The 19,175-nt window shown below is 45.5% G+C and overlaps 2 protein-coding genes across 6 annotated transcripts in view; both read right to left on the bottom strand.

Annotated features, from left to right (window-relative positions):
* The window catches only part of LOC112459239 (tetraspanin-1), a 30,913-nt gene extending 17,263 nt beyond the window's left edge, over positions 1-13,650 (bottom strand). For 4 of the 5 annotated variants that reach the window (XM_025023264.1, XM_025023265.1, XM_025023262.1 and 1 more), the window contains exons 1-2: positions 13,323-13,650; positions 491-576 (exon numbers count right to left, since the gene is read on the bottom strand). In XM_025023264.1, the coding sequence (XP_024879032.1) occupies positions 491-550 (60 nt within the window). In that variant the 5' untranslated portion in view covers positions 551-576; positions 13,323-13,650. Of the gene's footprint in view, positions 1-490; positions 577-1,984; positions 2,329-13,322 lie in introns of those variants that run through there. The other variant, XM_025023263.1, reaches the window with a different exon arrangement.
* Positions 13,651-14,653: 1,003 nt separating this feature from the next.
* Positions 14,654-19,122, bottom strand: LOC112459250. The gene is made up of 8 exons (XM_025023281.1): positions 19,011-19,122; positions 18,254-18,646; positions 17,796-18,176; positions 17,339-17,642; positions 17,123-17,263; positions 16,865-17,022; positions 16,152-16,767; positions 14,654-15,908 (listed from the first exon to the last, which is right to left on the bottom strand). The coding sequence occupies exons 2-8, from the start codon at positions 18,584-18,586 to the stop codon at positions 14,728-14,730; spliced, it is 3,114 nt and encodes a 1,037-aa protein (XP_024879049.1). The 5' UTR covers positions 18,587-18,646; positions 19,011-19,122; the 3' UTR covers positions 14,654-14,727.
* Between the last annotated feature and the right edge of the window lie 53 nt (positions 19,123-19,175).

Here is a 19,175-nt window from a genome sequence, read left to right as displayed (position 1 = left end):
AGATGTTTTGATCAGAATAAAATAAACATGCAAATTGAACGTTGCATTACCGAGATAACTAAAGGAGCTTTCGTCACATTTTATCAATCTGTATTATCGAGCACGACTGGTGCGTGGTTTGCGAAACGATCCTATTTCACCGTTCGTTCTTGATATCGTAATACGTCTGAGAAACCAGAAGCTCTAACGGCATGAATCGAGGGATTATTTTATGAGAGAAGATTTCAACTGTGCATTTTGCCGTGAAAGTTTGCGTATTTCTTTAACGGATTAACCCTTCTTAACTCTTTGATACTACGCATATAATGGACTTATAAAATGAAATGTTTTAAATAATCCGAAGGCGAAGATTCGCGAGGAACGGCGTCCACCGGATAATTAATCGTCGCTAATATCGCAATATTGATGAATTATGATCCACGGCGTTTCGCGAACGTAGGGAGTGCATATTTCGAATTTGGATTATTATCGTGAAAACTTGTATACTTACGAAGAAGACGAAGTTGAAGAAGCAGAGGAAATACTTGGCGCACTGCGACACGCAAGTCATTTTCGGTGATTATTTCTTAACTGTACCTGTAACAAATTAACACATTCGTTGATTATACGTACAGCCATACATTTCGAAACAGCTTTTATTTACGGATCATTGGATCAATTTGAAGTTGATTTTTCTTTAACTGTCACAAACGTCGAGGGACTGGTGGTTTCTGGGTTGCTGGTAAATGAAATTGAAAAAGACTTTTCGGGAGCAAAGTTTCAAGGATGTCAATAATGCAAATGAAAATTTCACTCTTTATTTAACTTCGAGTGATTTTGTTTTACTTTGACAGACTCGTGATTTTTTATGTAAAATGTAAGAAATCAAACTAAATGATCTTTATCTCATTGTCAGCGTTTCAACGAAAACTTAACTTCAATTTGATTCAAGAACACTTATAAATAAAAGATAGCTCGTCAAGTTTAAAACATAGATATTATAAACGCACAATTTACTTAAAATTGCAATAGGTGGTAAATCAAAATATGTTAGTGTCATATTTCCGAAGTATGACGGAGAAGAGAAAGAAAAATGATTTAAAAAAAAGACTGAAGTAAAGAATTAACGCGCGAATTATAATTCTCGACGCCAAAGTGCGATTGATATCAAGGTCCGTGCGAAAAAAAGCACATCTAATTTCATCTTCGTTCATACTTGAACTGTGCTTCGATATGAGGCTGATTTTGCGACAGATAAATGCCCGACGACTGGTTAATTAATGTAGGCGAGCGTCGGAGCGTGTAGAAGTGTGTTCGTGTCGTCGCACGCCGTGGGCGGAAAACAAAGCGAGGTGAATTGTCCAAATTAGAGCTTGGGAGCTTGTTGCCAATCAGTCTCAAGAAGTGTTATTTTCCTCGTGGACGTTGACGCGCGAATTAAAACGACTCGGGGACAATCTGGAGACGCGTCCTTGACTGTTTCTAACGAAACGGTTTCTAAGAAACTGTAACGAACGTGACACTCGAAATGGTCCCCGAGATTTCGAAACTCTTTCCACCTCTTTCCGCCAGAATCATAAATCATAATCAATATAGATATCGCTTATCGCGTCCCTATTTCAGTTAAGACCCTCAATATCAGATCAGAAATTAAGACGACAAATAACGACCTTCTGGTCGGATTTCTATCTGGACTATCTGGAGATATCTCCGTAATATTCCTCTTTTTTCCTTCCACACGCACGAATCTATCCAATATTATTTCTATCGTTATGTATAATGTCATTACATTGCTACATTCACAGAGATTTTTTTCCCGTTTCCGTTTCAGATTCAAAGACCCTTGAGAGTTAGCTTTGCGTCTGCTACGATTCCACAAACGCATTGCGATTGTTATACCGTTCTTTCTGTCATTGCGTTGTTCTCACCCTATAACTCCGATTCTGCGCTTTTTATTACTACCATTATCTTCCTCCCTCTATCCTGTTCTTTGTATTCATCTTACCACGCTTCGACACTTCTCTGTAATATCGTTTCCCCTCTTCCCGTATCACTGCGGGCTTACTTCCGCGACGAAGTCGACGAATAAACAAACGGAACGGGCAAACGTCTTCATCTCGCGCGCAGCAAGTATTAGGGTCATCGAGAGCAACTTTACGGAGACTCTACTTCGAGTTCGGTTGTGCGCGAGTCGGAGCGAAGAGATCAGTAACGCGGAACCGCGGGAGAGGCTCGATCGGGCGATCCGATATCGAATATCCAGAGCACGGTTCTCGTTACTCTCTACTCCAAGAGCTCTGTTCGGTTCTCCCCCTGTCCGTCGCGCGCGTCTCGCGTTTCCTCGGTGCAGCGGCGCGGTATCGACTGCGAGCTGCTGCTGCTGCTGCTGTTGCCGCCGCCGCTACCGCCGCCGCGCCGCAGCAGCCGTTGCTGCTGGTCCAGCGGGAGGATCCCGCGATTCCCGCGTAGTTTCCGCGACCTCACGATCCTCGGCGCGACGAACGCGTCGCACGCTCGAGGCTCGCTACGGATTCGCGTATAAAGAGAGAGAGAGAGAGAGAGGGAGAGAGAGAGAGACCTCCGCGAGATCTTGGAGAGCCGAGAGCAGGAGAATCGAGAACGCGCGATTTTAGCTCCGCGCACCGGGGCGCAGCTCCCGTTCCTGGAAATCGATGACTACCAGGGACGTCCCTCCGGCGCGTCCTGACGCGCGGGAACGAGTCAACGACACGCGGAAAATTGGATCAGCCGATAGCGCGAGATGCTGGGGTTCCAGGTCAGTAGGTCGCCGCGCCGCGCGCTGCGCTGCGCGGGATTCGCGAGCCCGACCCGAGAGAGGGTCTCTCTCTCTCTTCCCTCGTTTCTCCCGACGTTGCTGCGCCGCAAAAACTTGCCTTCGCGTCGACGGTACTAAAGCGCGAACCAGCTCCCTTTGCTCGCGGTGTTTTTCTCGATCCCCCCGGATCCCTACGGCCAGGCTCCGTATTTACTGCTCCGGAGCGGTAGATCGTATGAATTTCTTCCCGTATGTCGGAGATAAATCGGATTTCTCGCACCGCTCGTGCGTTCGCGGTATACCAAAACGTGTACCTCGCCTTTCCCTGGTCGCCCTTCGTTGACAAGATCGATCTACGCGCGTCCCAGATTTCCCGTGAAAAACGAACGTTATCTTTAATATCGTCCGAATCGCTCAAGGCTCGCAGCTATTTATTAATTTACCCGAGTCCTCGGCACATTTCATAAATCTCCGGCGAATGCGAGTTATGACGTGTACGAAGTAACTGTATAATTTATTTCGATGCACGGCCAGAAGATATCTATACCTATATATACATGTAACTTTTCTCGCTTTTGAGACTTATTTTCTTATTTTCCCTTTCAAATTTCCGTCTAAAGCGCCGCACTTTCCGTAATGCGCAAAATTTCCGGAAAGCGTAAACACCGTCTTGGTCCAACTATATTTTAAAGAAGGCGACGTGTGTCGTGTGCGCAAGATACGCATCGCTTCTTTAAAAACGCAAAATGCCACCAGGCGCGAATTTAGCCAGAATTTTCTTCCCGGTGAACTCTCGACGCGATTCCACGTTCTCCCGGATTTTTCGCAGAACAGAGCCGGAGGTATATACGAACAACCGGAATCCGGAACACCTTGTACACGCATAATCGCGCCGCTACGCACGGTAAACACGCGACGCATCGCGAATACCGCGCGTGTTTCAACATTTCGCTCCGCGAAACTACGTCGCGAGGATCTCAAGGCGAGACCTATCCCGTCCGTCCGTGCATGCTAATGCGACCATCGGTAATGGCGTTGCGGATGCGTTATAGTCGCAATTATTATGGTCGCGTGCACGTGCCGAATGGGCGCTGGAAAAACCGAGCGTTTCCATTCGCGTTCACCGGCAAAAACGGCCTTGCCTCTCGCCGAGAACGCGAGCGCGAGCTCGTTCCGGGCAAAACGGCGGGCAAACGGTGGCCGCACAATCGCGGCGCGGCGTGGAGAATCGCGATGACGAATCCGATGCGGTTCGCTTTTCGGCGGATCATCCTGGAGACGCGGGAAGAAAGTGAATCTCGCGCGAGTGAAAGTTATAACGAAAATTAATCGTCCGCGGTGAGCGACGGGCTGTCGATTTTCGTCGTCGATCTTGCATCGGCGGCGTAGCAGCTGTACCTTCAAAAAATCGAAGACAGGGAGGAACGTCGCGTTAACCCTTTACAAATTAAAGTTCAACGAGAATGAATCGACCTAAATAAATATCTTCGCGCTTCTTCTCCGCCTCGGCATTATTATCGCAGCTCGACGATGAGTTTTCATTTTTGGAGGCACGTTCTAGGGAGCATCCTTCAACAGGCTTTGTTTTCCTCGCTTTTCCCGTCGCGAGTCATTAATGCGCGGTACCGCTCTCAATTCTCTCGTGGAAAAAAAAAACGGTTTCTCGCCGATTATCTTCTGGGACCCTTGAAACAGACACACCTCGGTCGTCAACCGAACAACGGTACGTGTCGCGTATCATATACATGCGCGTTCATTCATGTGTTTCCGAGAGACTCGAAAAGCCTCTCTCGACGAGGCTATACCTAACGCGCGCCGTACTTTCACCGACGACGAGCGTGCAGCAGCTACCTGCCACGGCCTTTGAAATATCGATAAAAATCACGCGACTGCCCGATCGCCAAGCGTAATTTACGCAAGCGTCGAGGTAACCGAATGTGGATCTAAATGAGACATCGTACGCGTATCTAAATTAATGCCGCGCGATTTAACGGCGCGAAAGGAAAATTAGGAACGACGAGAAAGTGGAAAATTAGTCACGTTCCGCAATCGGGAGGGGGGAGAGGGGAGGTCGTGCGGCAGAATCGTCCAATTCATTATATCCCACTTTCATGTTCCACGCGATAAAAATCTCTACGGAAAAAACGTGAAGGACATAGGAATATCTTTTGCAGGGATAGATCGTAATTAGTACATCTTGCCATCAGTCGAAGGTTTCAAAAATATAATTATGGCATACTAGATTGCGTTTTATCAATCCTTAGAACGTGCTCCAGAATGAAAACTGATCAATCGTGAGAATGTTGAGGATGAAAAGGAAGGCCGATTCGTTCGTCGAATTTAATTTATCGATTGTAAAGGGTTAAGGCGACGTTCCCTTCGCGCGAAAGGGAACGAAGCAGCCGAGGCAGCCGAGAAATTCTCACGAATATTATGATATTCGGCGAGGTTGTGTAGGTGGAGTAAAGGAGTTACTGTTACAGCGCCGCCGCGCCGCTCTCACGACACAATGACGGCGAATCATCGTGGCGTGTAATCAACACACGTACGTATCACACGACAGACACGCTACGCTATACGTACGACTTCACGTAACGCATCTTCGTAAATCAAGTGTGTAAACCCTTTGTTCCTGAGATTCCCGATTACTCGGCGCAGCTATATCGAATCAGAAACGAAAAATCGCATGAATTCTTTCCCCGCGCTTGATCAAATTGATTTTTATTCGCGTTCGACAAGCGAAATTTGTAAAAAATGCCTCGAGAATTCTCTTTTCGGTTCGTGAATCCATAACAATTGCGCAATTTCTCATATCGCGATCCAACACGAAAAAAAAGATTACCTGCTATAGCAAAAATCTATTCGTACTATTCGTAAAATATGAGATAACTAACATTTCTTGCTGCGAGAGCTATAATTTAGCAATAGTATAGCAAAATCCTTTTGCAATTATTACTAAATAGCAAAAGGTTCAGTAAAACTTTAACAAAAGGTTTTGCTATTATATTGCAAAATTATAGCTCTCGCTGCAAAAAAATGTGAGTTATCCCATATATTTTGCTATAATAACTAATCCTTCTTTTCTGTGACTCTCTGGGCTGCAGTTAAGTATTTAAGAAACCTTCAATTGACGCGGCGATTTAAGTTTTCACGATATTTCATTGTGTGCTTTTCATTTAGCGACTCAATTCGACACAAGCGTCATTCTGTCTCTTTTCAACATCTAGTGAGCAACAAAGACAGAATGACGCTTGTGTCGTTAACTGGAAAGCACCTATTATAAATAAGAAATATGTGTCTCAAAGCGAGTAGCGAGTCGAAGGATAGATACCATTATTTAATGCCGTTGCTAAACGAAGATACGAACTTGACTCATGGTCGACAACGTTTATGACGTATTCACCTTGTTACATCATAGATGTATCGGGAAAACGTACAACGTTCAAGTATATAGCATCGTAAAATGATCAATCGTAAGGACAGATGATATGCATACGCGGAATACATGAAGAGGCAATTGGATATCTTTTGCAAAGTGTCACTTCGATCTCCTTCTCGCCCGATAAGAGTTCTGGCTGGAAATGTATTATTTGTCAACAGCCATTTTCAGAGAAATAAAATTCAAAGCTGAACTAAAAATAAAAACAATCGTTTCCCGACACGCGATACAGTTGTGTGATCCCCGACAGTCCTCTGTGAGTATTATATTGCGATAACAGTTCCAAAAATCCAAGAATTATCACTCGGCTCTTTTTTTCCGCTCGTAAACACGTCCTATTGTGAAATCGAAATTTCCTGTGTCGCATTTAAATTTTAGATCTCTCCATTCTCTATGTGTCTCCCGTCGCGTGTCCCAGCGGCAGATAAGTATCGATCAACGTAGTGGAAAATATCTCCGTTTGTCGTTATCCACGGGCGTATCGTGTTTACTTTTATGTGTTCGCAATAGTATCTTTTCGTTATAATCGCTCGTGTAATTGTTGATTCGAGCGAACGAAGCTTGTCGGGATGAAAAAGGGCCGCGTGAAACGAAGGAACGTTAAGGCGAGAAGATACTCGGCAGCTTCGACTGCCCGTTATTTAATAGCTTCCTGATTATTCCACGAGGCGCTCGGTTGATTTCCGTCGTGCGCGAGCCATAACATTTGATAACAGTACGAATTGTCTCACAGGCTGATTAAGCCGGCCGATCGCGGAGACATTTTCGAAAGGTTTATAACGTTTAATAAATTAATAACTTGCACTGTATTAAATATTAAAAGATGAAATTTAAACCAATACCTTGATTTAAATAAGACTGTGACACCATGCGTGTCGAAATTTTTCATTTTAACATAAAACAGTATTATTTTAACTCCACTGGTTTAGTTAAATTAACATTGCTTTAATTAAATTAACGACATATTGAGTAGGAGTAGCGGCGACCTACAAGAATGGTCAAAAATGACTCAAATTGAGTATAATTTACCACTACGTGTATGCAATGTGAATGTAACAGTGTGAGACATCTCGAAATAAGGATGGAAATAAGTTAATTTATGTAATTTGGAGTCACAGTAGTATCACAAAAATAGGCAATTTTCGTAATACTATTGTACTATAACCCCAAGGGAAACAATAAAGCACACACTACATTACGACACCATCCACCGAATTCGAATTCACGAAGTAACATCGATCCGGCGATCCGATCGAAAATTGTCCTCCTCGTTCGTTCCGCGTTATTGCATATACGCATGTCATTATCTCCTTCTCACGGGGCGACGCGTAATACTTTACGCTAGGTCTTCGGCCGTAATTTCGTCGCGCTCGCCGAGGATAATTATCGTCCGCTAGAGATTGTCGTGCTTTCTCTCTCGTCGGCGCGAGCATTCCCCGCGATTTTATTATTTCTCGTTCCCCCGTGACGCAGCGCCCGCGCGCCGTGGGACGCGTCGCGCGTGGCGCACGAAAGCTCCTTCGGGGAACGGATAATGAGAATGCAGCTCGCCCGAGAGAGCAGATGCATCCCGCGTGCAAGCAGGTGCAACGGGAGTGACGTCGCGGGAAAGAAAGGAAAGAAACCGAAAGGGAGAGAAAGAGAGAGAGGGGAGATATATTAAAAAGGCGCAGAGCAGTCTCCGCGGTCGGAATGCGGTTTTTTACACGGCTACGAGATGCGGGAGGGGGGAGGGAGGAGGAAGAGACGGTCGTTTAAAAGAACGGGAAGGCATGACCGAAGACAAGTCGTAATTCCTTTCCCTTCCGTCTCGTCCACCCGCTCTCGCGCGTTCCTCCGTCGAATCGAGCCGCATCGCGCTCTCGCAGAACGAGGTGAATCGCGAAGTCGAAATATATATAAGCGAAATCGTCCTTCGAATCGGCTATTTCGAGACCTTTAAAAATTCCCCGCTGAATAACGCGCGCTCGAGTCTGTTCCACGCGGAAAAAGATAATGATATTCGACGTAACCCGACTCCAGGTGGTGTGTTGTTACGTAACGTCGAACGCATGCTTTTTCCTCGATCGTGCCTAAATACCAACGACGTAACGGCTAACGCAAAAGAAGAACTTTGGGAAAATCGAACGAGGAAGAGAACGGAAATCACGGATTAAATTGCCCACGTCGTCGGGAATCGAAGATTCCGTTTCGAAGGCCGTGGAAACGCTCGGGCGAGCGAGAGTTGTGTTTATGGTCGCTCGGGGGAAAGACACGGATGATCGAGAAACCCCGCAAGGACCTGGGATTCCGACAAGCGGTTCTCGCTATCGATTCCGGACACTTTTCTTTGAAGCAAAGTTCACCTGCCTCTCGCAAAGCGAGCCAATTACCGCGCAAGATTCTGCAGGCCTTACCTATATCAGAAGCCTTTGAACACGCCCGATTTAACCCCCAGGTCGATTGTTTTTCATCCGAGAATAGATAAGCGAACGAGCTTTTTGCCACCGTCTCATTAATCTCTCATTCGGATCTATCGAGGCTGACGCCTCTCGATGTATACTTAATGAAATCTAAACCGTCGGCGGAGACTTCTTCGCTCGACTCCCCTAATCAATCATCCTGTTTTCCTCGGTCTCTCGCCAAGAGACGACTATATACGCGAGCGAAGGAGACTACGAGACTCTAGTCACTCTAGAGCGCGAGAGGGAAGATAATTAAAAGCGGAGGGGGTGCGCGAAGGGAGCGGGTGAATTAATAGACAGGCTTTTGTCGCGCCGTGCTCGGCAACGGCATCGCGAAAGTATTGTCGCGCCGATATATATATGTATATATATATGTATATATATGCGGGGTATATAATCGACCATTAGACGTGTAAGAGTAAAAAAAAAGAGAGAGATGCGACGGGGGCGAGCGCGCGCGGTCAATGGACAATGGAGAAAGAAAAGCGACTTATGTGGTGGGCCGCGTTACCATAACGACAGGTTACGGTGTGCCTCGCCATGCCACTCGCCCGATGCCATTGCCCCCGGTGCATTACGCGTCTCTTTCTCTCTCTTTCTCTCCCTCTCCCCCGCGCGCAGCGGGGGGTGATTTGGATTGTGTGAGACTTCTATTAGGGTGGCCGCCGTGCGCGCGGCGTGGCACACACCGTAGAAGGGTACGAGAGGCCTCGCCGCGCTGTTCGCACGGCTCTGATGCGTTTATGGTCGCGGCCGCACACTGCAGACATATTTTTGCTACCTGCGTCCTCCATACGCGAGAACACTTAGCACCGAACGCGGACGAGCGAGCAGGTGCCCCCCCTCCCCCCCTCGTTAGACGCTCGTTCTTTTTTTAGATCCTCGACCCTGATTTTTCCGTTCACGAAAACGTCAGGTGTAACAGAAACTTTTGTTATCGATAAGACCCCTCGAAAAGCTTCGGAGAAATAAACAAGATTAAATTCCGGATTTGAAAAGCTAGGAATATTATATCAGTCGATCTCGGACTTTTCTCCGAGAACTTTGATTTGAGTCGTATATGGATATTATTGAGGAACATCGTTAATTCTATATTCTTGGCATTACGTGACTGTTGATGCGAAAAATATTGTTACCTACACGTGTTATTTAGATTCTTGATTTTCTGTCTTTTAAACGCCCGTCAAACGTCTCGTTAGCTGATGCAGTTGCGAGTCGCGACGCGTGGAAATATCTAACGACGCGACGACGAGCTAGCTCGACCCGAAAACGCCCGGTGAACGGTGGATCTAACGAGTGTCAAAGCGCGCCCGGGACAAGCGCGAATAATAGAAGGGAAAGAATGAAAAATGAAGCGCGAGGCGACGGCCCTCGCCGAGGCGCTAACCGATCGATATATAACCGATTTATCGCGATAAAATGGATTTCCGGACGGCGGAGGAGGACTACAATTGAATTATCCTGGACTACGAGGCACTCCTTGGACACGTCCGCGTCCCGGAGCACATCGACAGGTGCGCGTCGAACCGGTTCGAAGTCATAGTCATTGTGGCATGCACAATGCGTAATTGGAACTGTTTTGACAGGAGCAATCTCTCTTTCTCTCTCTCTCTTTCTGCCTCTCCCTCTTTTCTTTCCCTTTCTCTCGGTCTCTCTCTCTCTCGGTTACGGCTTAGATTGCGTCAGAATAGACTGTTTCCGTTCAGCTAATAACCGCTAATAACCGGGTTTTGACCTCTTCCGAGCATTGATGCTAGTGGCTTAAGTGTAATTACCGCGGAAAATATTGGGACACTTCGCGCGGGGTACAACGGTACGCGCAAGTGCACGCGTACGTGCATATGTATGCATATTATTATTTTTTTTGTTTGGATTAGGGTGCTTCTAAACTCTAGGGAGTTGAATGGCACATTTACATTAAGACTTTAAACACGTATTATACAATGTAGCGTAATAATAATTATATGCATTTATATGTAATTATTATTACATTATATACATAAACTGTAAATATATATAGACTTTAAACATCTGAATCTTAAACACACATTACAAAATATAATATAATAAAAAATAGCGTTATTCTTTTTTTTAGTTTGTGCGATGCTTCCAACTGTAAGGTAATTAAATGGCACATTTACATCTAGACTTTAAACACATATTATACAATGTAGTGTAATAATAATTATATGCATTTATATGTAATTATTATTACATTATATACATAAACTTTAAATATATATAGACTTTAAACATCTGAATTTTAAACAAACATTGCAAAATATAATAATAATTATATACATATATAATATATAATGTATAGCGTTATTCTTTTTTAGTTCGTGCGATGCTTCCAACTGTAAGGGCCCGGACACACACTTTTTCGCAACAGTAACAGTAGGATTTCGACCAATCGTGTTACTCGATTCGGGAACGTACGGCCGTACGTTTTCGAATCGAGCAACGCGATTGGTCGAAATCCTACTGTTACTGTTACGAAAAAGTGTGTGTGGCCAGCTTTAGGTAATTAAATGGCACATTTACGTCTAGACTTTAAACACACGTGTTATAAAATATAATATAATAATACAATTATACATATAACACACATATAAACATACATGTGTTATAGCATCTGTGCGAGAGACGAGAGTACGATCGTAAAATAATTCAATGGTATTCCACGCTTACGTGTCACGTGACGTTTCCACTTACAAGCTGCAGACGACGCCGCACCTCGCGATGTTTACGTTTTCGACAGACGAGCAGGTTCAACTTGCGAAACGAGAGAACGCGCGAGTCATTCCCGCTTGCCACAGTGGGCAGATCCGCATGGGCAGATCCACTTCTAAACCACCTCGTGCTCGCTCTCGCAACAACCAACCGTCTGGAACCGTCGTCCGTCGACGACACGGATAACACGAGCTCGTATATCGTCGATTTAGGCGCGCGCGGACGTAATCTCACGCGATAAAATCGGCAAGGATTCCGATTCCGTCGTCGAGGCTACGAGGGCCGAGATTATTCCTCTCTCTCCTCAAACGGAGAAAAAGATTTCGCGCAAGAGAGGATGACGCGACCGGAGACTTACATGGCGGCTCACTTAACGTCGCGATTAAGCAATTGTCTCGTTACCCAGCGAGCGAATCAACGTGCGCGCGCGAACGCTTCAGCAAAGACGGTTTTATCGCGGAAACTTTTACGACTCGCGCACGTTTGTGTTTCTCTTTTTTTCTCTCTCTCTCTCAAATCGTTCCCGAGTATTATTTATTCAGCTGGTGATTTATCTCGCGCGAAGAAAAGCATCCATCGCGTTATAATTTTAACGACACGGTCAACGAAATTAATCCCGGGCGTTGCTCGTCGCGAGGTTCCATCGGGATATCCTCGCGGATATTCAGACAATACTTCACCTTATCTCAGCGGTTTTTAAATTCTCGTAGAGACCGCGCGTGCGATTTCGCTGTATCTCCGTACCGTCGGTCTTTCCTTCCGTATCTCCGCCGTTCGTCAATCGATTCGCTCGCCGCGCGCGTAGCGAGATAATTATTTCACCGTGACGTAGAATCTCGCGCGAGTATATAGCCTCGCCTAAACACTAAACTCCGTTTGTTTTTTCTTTCGCGAGATCGATCGGAAAAACAAAGTCCTCGACCGTCGGGTAAAGATTACCGGTGATCGCGAGCCTGTCGCGGGATATATATGTACTATGTACCCTCGCGTCTCGCGGCCGTCCAGGTCGCCAGGTTCGCGAGCACCCGTATATCCGCCGTCCACAGGTAGCACGGAACAGCAACAAGTGGTGCGGGGGCATTAATTGCGTATACGAGCAGCAGCAGTCGCTCGAGGAGTCGTGATTGCGCGGAAGTATCAATTCCGATGGGGGAGGGCCCCACGAAGCGCGCTTATCCGACTCGCGCGACCTTCGCGGCGCGCGAGGGAGAGAGGGAGACGGGGATAACTCGCCCTGTGTGTGCTGGAATCAAAACACCCGCGGTCTGTCGCGGTACAGACGGATTTCATTCGACCGGGGGTAGGAAGCGAGCGAGACTTGGACGACGTTGTTTTCGCCGCGCGATCTCAGGCGGAAGATGACACGAGTCTCTCGCGCGCGGGGGACTCCGCGACTAGATTGATCGACTCCGCGCTTCTCGCGCGGACCCCCCCGTCCCCCGATTCCGGTTTGTCGCGAATCACGGTTTCGTAACCTCGTCGATTTTCTCCGCTTTCTATTCCACGGGGGCCCCGTCGGTACGCGACCCTCCGAGAGAGGGAATAAGGTGAAGGAGGCGGGGGAGGGAAAGACGGAACAGGAACGTCGAGATGCGCATCTCGCGAACGCGGGAGAGAAAGAGAGAGAGAAAGACTCCCGCCTCTCGCTCTCGCGTACTCGAGACGAGCCCAACGAACCAACGTTGATCCGTCCCGTCGTCGACGGACAAGCCAAGCGAGATTCGTCAATCGTCGACGCGAATTTGGAGTTTCGGGTTCGCCGAAGGGAGGGCGGGAGAGAAGGGAGAAGGGTCGAGCCTCGGGAGGCTGGAAGGCGCGTCCTTCGCCGTGGGAAAGCTCGAGCTTGTCGTTCCTCCCTTCTCTCCCTCTGCCGCCGCCCTCCCCCTCAAGCATCCCCCTTCCGGTCGCGCCACCCGTCTCCCCCTTTCTCTCTCTCATCTTCCAGACTTACGTTCGTGATGCTCGCGCTCTCCGGCAGCTGGTCGAGGGCAAGGTCGCACCCGGTTGCACTCCTCCCTTCTCGCTCTCTCTTTCTCGATCCTCCTCTTCCCTTCGAACAACACAATCCAACACCGAGGGCGAGATGAAGCGCCGCGCTTCGACGCCGACGAGACTCGTCTCCGCGCTCGTCAGGGATTCACGCTCGCGTCTCCGTCGCACGTCATTCGTAACGCGTCCCAGGGAGCACCGTACCGTTCGTACCGCCGGGCGATCTCGCGAGAATGAATGGGAGGCTGCTCACTCGGCGCCGTTTGCCGCGCATCTGCCGAGCCGCGAGCGGAGCGAGCGCGATTCGGAGTTCGGTTCGGACGGATCGCGCGGCGACGAATGCGCGCACCGCCCCGCCAAGGACCAATCACCGGCCGCCTACGCGGCCCGCGGTGGGATCTCGGGCGCGCCATTTGTCGTCGCTCTCGCGCCCCAGGGTGACCATGAGTGACTCGCGATGAACTTCACGACGCTCCGGCGCCGTGAGGCGACGATGAGGGGGATCGTCGCGAACCGGAGAAGCTGCGTCGCGCGGCGAGTACGATTACACGTGTGTGTGAAAAAATCCCGTGTCCGATTCTGGTTTCACGTAGAAAAGAATGAGATCCTCTCGAAATGCGAACGTTGAAAAGGGAGGGAACGAGTGCGTCCCGCGCGTGCGCGACTTGTCCAGGCGTAGCCCCGAATCGCTCGTGGCGCGAAAATTCGAAATTTTTGAACGCGACAACACGAATCAGAAATGATCGTAATGATTATTATATCTTATATATATATGTAAATAATTAAAGTAAATAATTAAAGTATATTATTAGTATAAAGTAAGTACTAAAGTGTAAAGAAATTATAATTAGAATTTACAACGAAGAGTTCTATATACATATTAACTAATATAAACAATAAACAAGTAAATAAATGGTTTCTTTGGATTCGTCGATGTTTGCGGCACTGTTTACGTTATCGTTCGCGCCTACATGTCCACACTTGCCCCATCGCCAATTTCTATAACAATACGGAATACGGGCTTATCAAATAATATTATTAACTAATTAAAGTAAACCAACTCATATTCCTGAAACATGAATATTGATGTTTAATTTGATTTGAAATTTGAATCTGCAATCTTAGTTATATAATATACAATGTTTTGGGAACGTAATATGCGATATACGCAAATATATCATGCTAATAATATATTTTATGTAGAATAATATACAAAATGTTACATATATTATATATGTATAATATATATATATTACATATATACATATGTTACATATATATTAATATATTTAATATATCTGGAAGATATCAAAAACGCATTATTTAACGATAATCACAGTCATTACATCATCAGTCGTTACGCAATACTAAAATTTGGCCTTCTTTCGTATATGCAGGGTTTCCGAATCGTTAATAAGAGCACTTTCCCTCCGACACGTCATTTCCTTCAAGTTATATATAAAATCCTCGTTTAAAGGCTTTATTCGATTGCGCATCGGACGTTTGTGTTTCACATTATTTAATATCGGACAAAACGTTCCTGTGGATTCGATGAGGGAGGCATCGTTTACGTTATCGTTCGTGTTTACACGTCCACTTTCCCTGTCATTAGTTTCTAATACGGGTTTATCGGGCTCTGCCTGAACCTCGATCGCGCCCGTGTTGTTTGAGCCAAAATCCTCGTTTAAAGACTTTATTCGATTGCGCATCGGACGTTGGTGTTTCACATTATTTAATATCGGACAAAATGCTTCTTCGGATTTGATGGGGGAGGTATCGTTTACGTTATCGTTCGTGTTTAGACGTTCATTTTCCCCGTCATTAGTTTCTAATACGGGTTTATCAGAGTTCGCCTGAACCTTGATCGCGTCCTTGTCGTTGCCATATATCACTTGACGTATCATTCGCGTAAATATGGGATCTTTTTTATTTTTATTCTTTTCCATATATTCTAACAGCTCTTGCATCGTTTTATCACTATCGCCCGCATAGACATTCTCACATTCACTTTCGCGTGACTGCGGGACTCTCTCGTTCGCCACAGTTTCACTCTGCGAAACAATGCGTGCATCTAAGTCGCTCGAATCGTTGAAATTCACCCGTGTTTCCGGCTGACAGTCCGACGATGCAGTTACATCCATCGCGATATCGGGATTGTCCGATTTTGTCTTTGGATCTGTTGTATCCGCGACGATGTCCTCGTCACACGTATCGTCGTGCGATATTCCGAGTATCATTTCCGCTATAGCCACGCGATTATTTTGCATATTATGCATTTTTTTACAATGCGTAACACAATCGCATTTTTCAAAGCACTTGAAATCGCACAGCTTGCAACGGTAGCGGTACCAACCGACGTGCATAGCCATATGCCTGCGTAGATTAGGTGTGGACGTGAATTTTCGGTTGCACTTAAGACACCGCTGCTTCCGATAGTCCGCGATGGTAGCTATTTTACTCTCCATTAGTAAAGTCCGATTCTTTTCGTTCGGTTGTATTAAGGAAGACTGCGACTCGGAATTATCCTCCCCTACGATCTTACCTCCCTCTAAAATTTAACAAATTATTGTTTTTTAACACTTTATATTGTTAATATTGTATATATTATATAATGTTAACTACTATAAATTATAATATATATAATTAAATTATAGATATAGCATATTTTAGCAATTAATAATAATTTAATAAGTACATAATAGTTTGCGCGTATTCCATTTATTTAGATGTGCATTTCCTATTGTGTGTATAATAAATAAAATTTATTCGAATTAAAAATCAATTGACTCACCTCCTGGATCAGTCAATCGGTCCTCGTTGTGATGGCTCAACGCTTCCTCTTTTTTATTTCTCATCTTTGAAGCAGCAGAACTATCTTTGTTTGCATCTGTGCGCGTAGCACCAGGTGAGTGTAAATCTTCGTCGAGCATACAATTATCTTGATTCTCAACGGGAAGTAGTAATTTGGTGGCATCAATATTTTCTGGTAATGCAATACCAGAAACGTTATTGTTATCCGCTGAATTGCGTTCAGGCAGATTATGTTGATTTCCTAGCATATCCCAGTATTCTTTACTAGTATTGGTAACATTTTTTATGCGAATGGGCATTTCGTGATCACTGATCTCAAGAGATGACGATGTACGCTCGGAACTTTTGCTGGACGTATCTTCATCAACGGATGACTTTATGATTGTATTAGCTACTAAATTTTTTTCTGTTTTACACGGTATAACGAATGTCGAGGCTGACAATGTACTACAATGTTTGATCCTAATTGTTTTCTCGTCGCACGTGGCGATTGGCGTTTGACAATATTGCGAAAAAGTAGACGAAGTTGTCTTCCTACTTGTTCTCCTTCCACGTCTACCGCGGAGCTTTGTACCAGATTCTACGTTTATCAATTCCTACAAAAGATTTAACGTATACTATTATATAACTGTCAGTTTTTTAAATATCCTATTATGATTTAAAAAATCGATAAAGAATATTGTTGAATTTTACCTGAGTTTTATCGCTATTTTCCATGACATTTTTCAAGGCAGATACTTTAGCTGCATGATTATTTTTCTTATTTTTCGTCATAGTTGTCTTCCTGTGAAATGCTTTCCTTTGAACCTCCGATTTTAATTTACGCACCTGTTCATTGGTCATTTTATGAACTGTTTGGAAAATTGTAAAGAAATGTAGATTATTCGAAGCACTGGTTTTAGAAACACCATGCTGTTTGAAAAAATATCAAAAATTTCGAGATAACAATACCTCTATATAAATGCCGATAGGTGCTCCACGTATTTGCAAATGTATTTTTGCAGCAAGGACAAGGATAGCACAAACGTTTGGACGTATGCAGCGTTTTTATGTGAACGATTAACGTCTTCTTCGTCGAAAACTTTGCACTACCTGCGTGTCAAAACGAGAACTTTTCATGTCTATCGAATATCTTGTTATTAAAAAGTAAGAACCATTCATATTTACATATAGGGCAAGACAAATTATTCATCGGTAATCTGTATATCAATGCTTTGTTCTCCTCATCATTCTCCTCGTCACTCTCCTCCTCATTCCGTTCCTCATTCTCCTCCTCAATCCCTTCCTCATTCGCCTCCTTATTCCGTTCCTCATTCTCCTCCTCAATCCCTTCCTCATTCTCCTCCTCACTCTCTTCGTCATTCTCCTCGCTCATCTCCGCTTGAATAGGACTGTCACTCTTTTCCAATTGATTTTCAGGTTCCTCTACTACGAGGGCATTCTGATCCGTGATATTCTGCAATTTTGTTATCTAACAACAGAAGAAAACAGTGTTATGAGCATCATCGAACTAAACATATATTATACAATAGTTATGGAGAAATACAATGTGATTTAAAATATATATTTATAAGTAACACTAAGTAAGAGATTAGTCTTATCAGTGAATTAATATAATGCATACTTGTTCTTTCACCAAATCTATAGCTTCGACCACCGCGTCCGGTGATTCAATAGGTTGATACACCGCAGGACAATTAGTATCTATAGGTTCCAAATAGATATGTTGATCATCCGGAACGTTAGAGATTGCGCTCTCATTTTCCAAGTTTTGCTTCTCTATATGATCTTCTCGCTCTTTATTCAGCATATCTAGTATCGCAGTGAGATCCTTTTTATTCGATTTCTTGGATACTTGACTCCTGAGTATTCTGTCATTCTTGACGCCGTCGTCATTGACACTGTCATTAATGACGCCGTCATTATTGACCCCGTCGTTATTGACACCGTCGCTACTCGCCTGCTCTGTCTTGTACATGTGCGCTATTGATTCTCTGGTGGGGTGCTAGAAGAAAATATTCATCATAAGTGGCAGCAAGTAGCAACAGCAGTGTTAACAGAAGCGGATCACATTCCACTTACTGCGTTATAGTTATTGAGCACCCGTTTGTGGAGCCTGACGTCGAATTCGTCCACACAGTACTCCCTTTTGTGGGACACCAGATTGACTATGCTCCTGAACAGGGCCAGGCAGATGCGGCATTCATATATGACATTACATTCGTACGACAATATCGATTTAACCTCGTCGGTACCGTCCTCGAGGAGCTCGCAAACTTGGTACAAGTTGGACACGCTCGTGTCGACCGGCTTACGTAAGTTGGACAAGTCCGGACGACTCGTGTTCCCATTGAGAAGCCTCTTTCTTCTCTTACCCGTGGTCTGCAACGGCGGCTTCGCCGGTTTAGGGTTCATCTTTCAAACAACGGAGGATTCTCCGAAGTGTTCGCAGCGTCGCGTCACGATTCGGAAGACCTGCGGAACGTGAAAAAAAAAAAAATAGTGAGAAATTCTCGGACGAATGTGGAGGTGCTCGGGGGTGCTCGCAACGCGAGTTCGAGATGAGCCACGCGCAACGCGGTCGCCCGAACAGGCGTACGGCTCGAATATGCTGAATGTAAGCGTGGCCGCAAATGGTGTCTAAGAGGATTTCCGAATCAACAGGTTGCGGAAAGGGCGGAGTTTTCTCCGAGCCACCCCCGGAAAACGCACGATTATCAACAAGCCGGAAAGGTACCCGCGAGGACGGGATGCCGCGTCTCTCCCTCCTTTGGCTCGGCGCAATCGACGTTTATCTCGCGGGCTTCGGCTGATTTCGCGAGGGTGTGGGATAACCTACCAAAATTGCGTGGCCGCGTGCGACTCTAAACGCGAGCGATCGAGAAATTTCGTCTAAAAACTACCCCTCGTGTCGTCGGATTCTGCACGCGACTTCCATTGCCGCAGAAGTTCCGGCGTTCTCCGTTCGAAGAAAATTTCACGGGCAGCACCTTAGGTTTGTCTC

The sequence above is a fragment of the Temnothorax curvispinosus genome, unplaced genomic scaffold (assembly GCF_003070985.1).
Source record: "Temnothorax curvispinosus isolate PA1 unplaced genomic scaffold, ASM307098v1 QBEX01009666.1, whole genome shotgun sequence".
NCBI lineage: Eukaryota > Metazoa > Arthropoda > Insecta > Hymenoptera > Formicidae > Temnothorax > Temnothorax curvispinosus.
The sequence above is the reverse complement of the archived record's forward strand: the minus strand, read 5'-3'. Positions and strand labels throughout refer to the sequence as shown.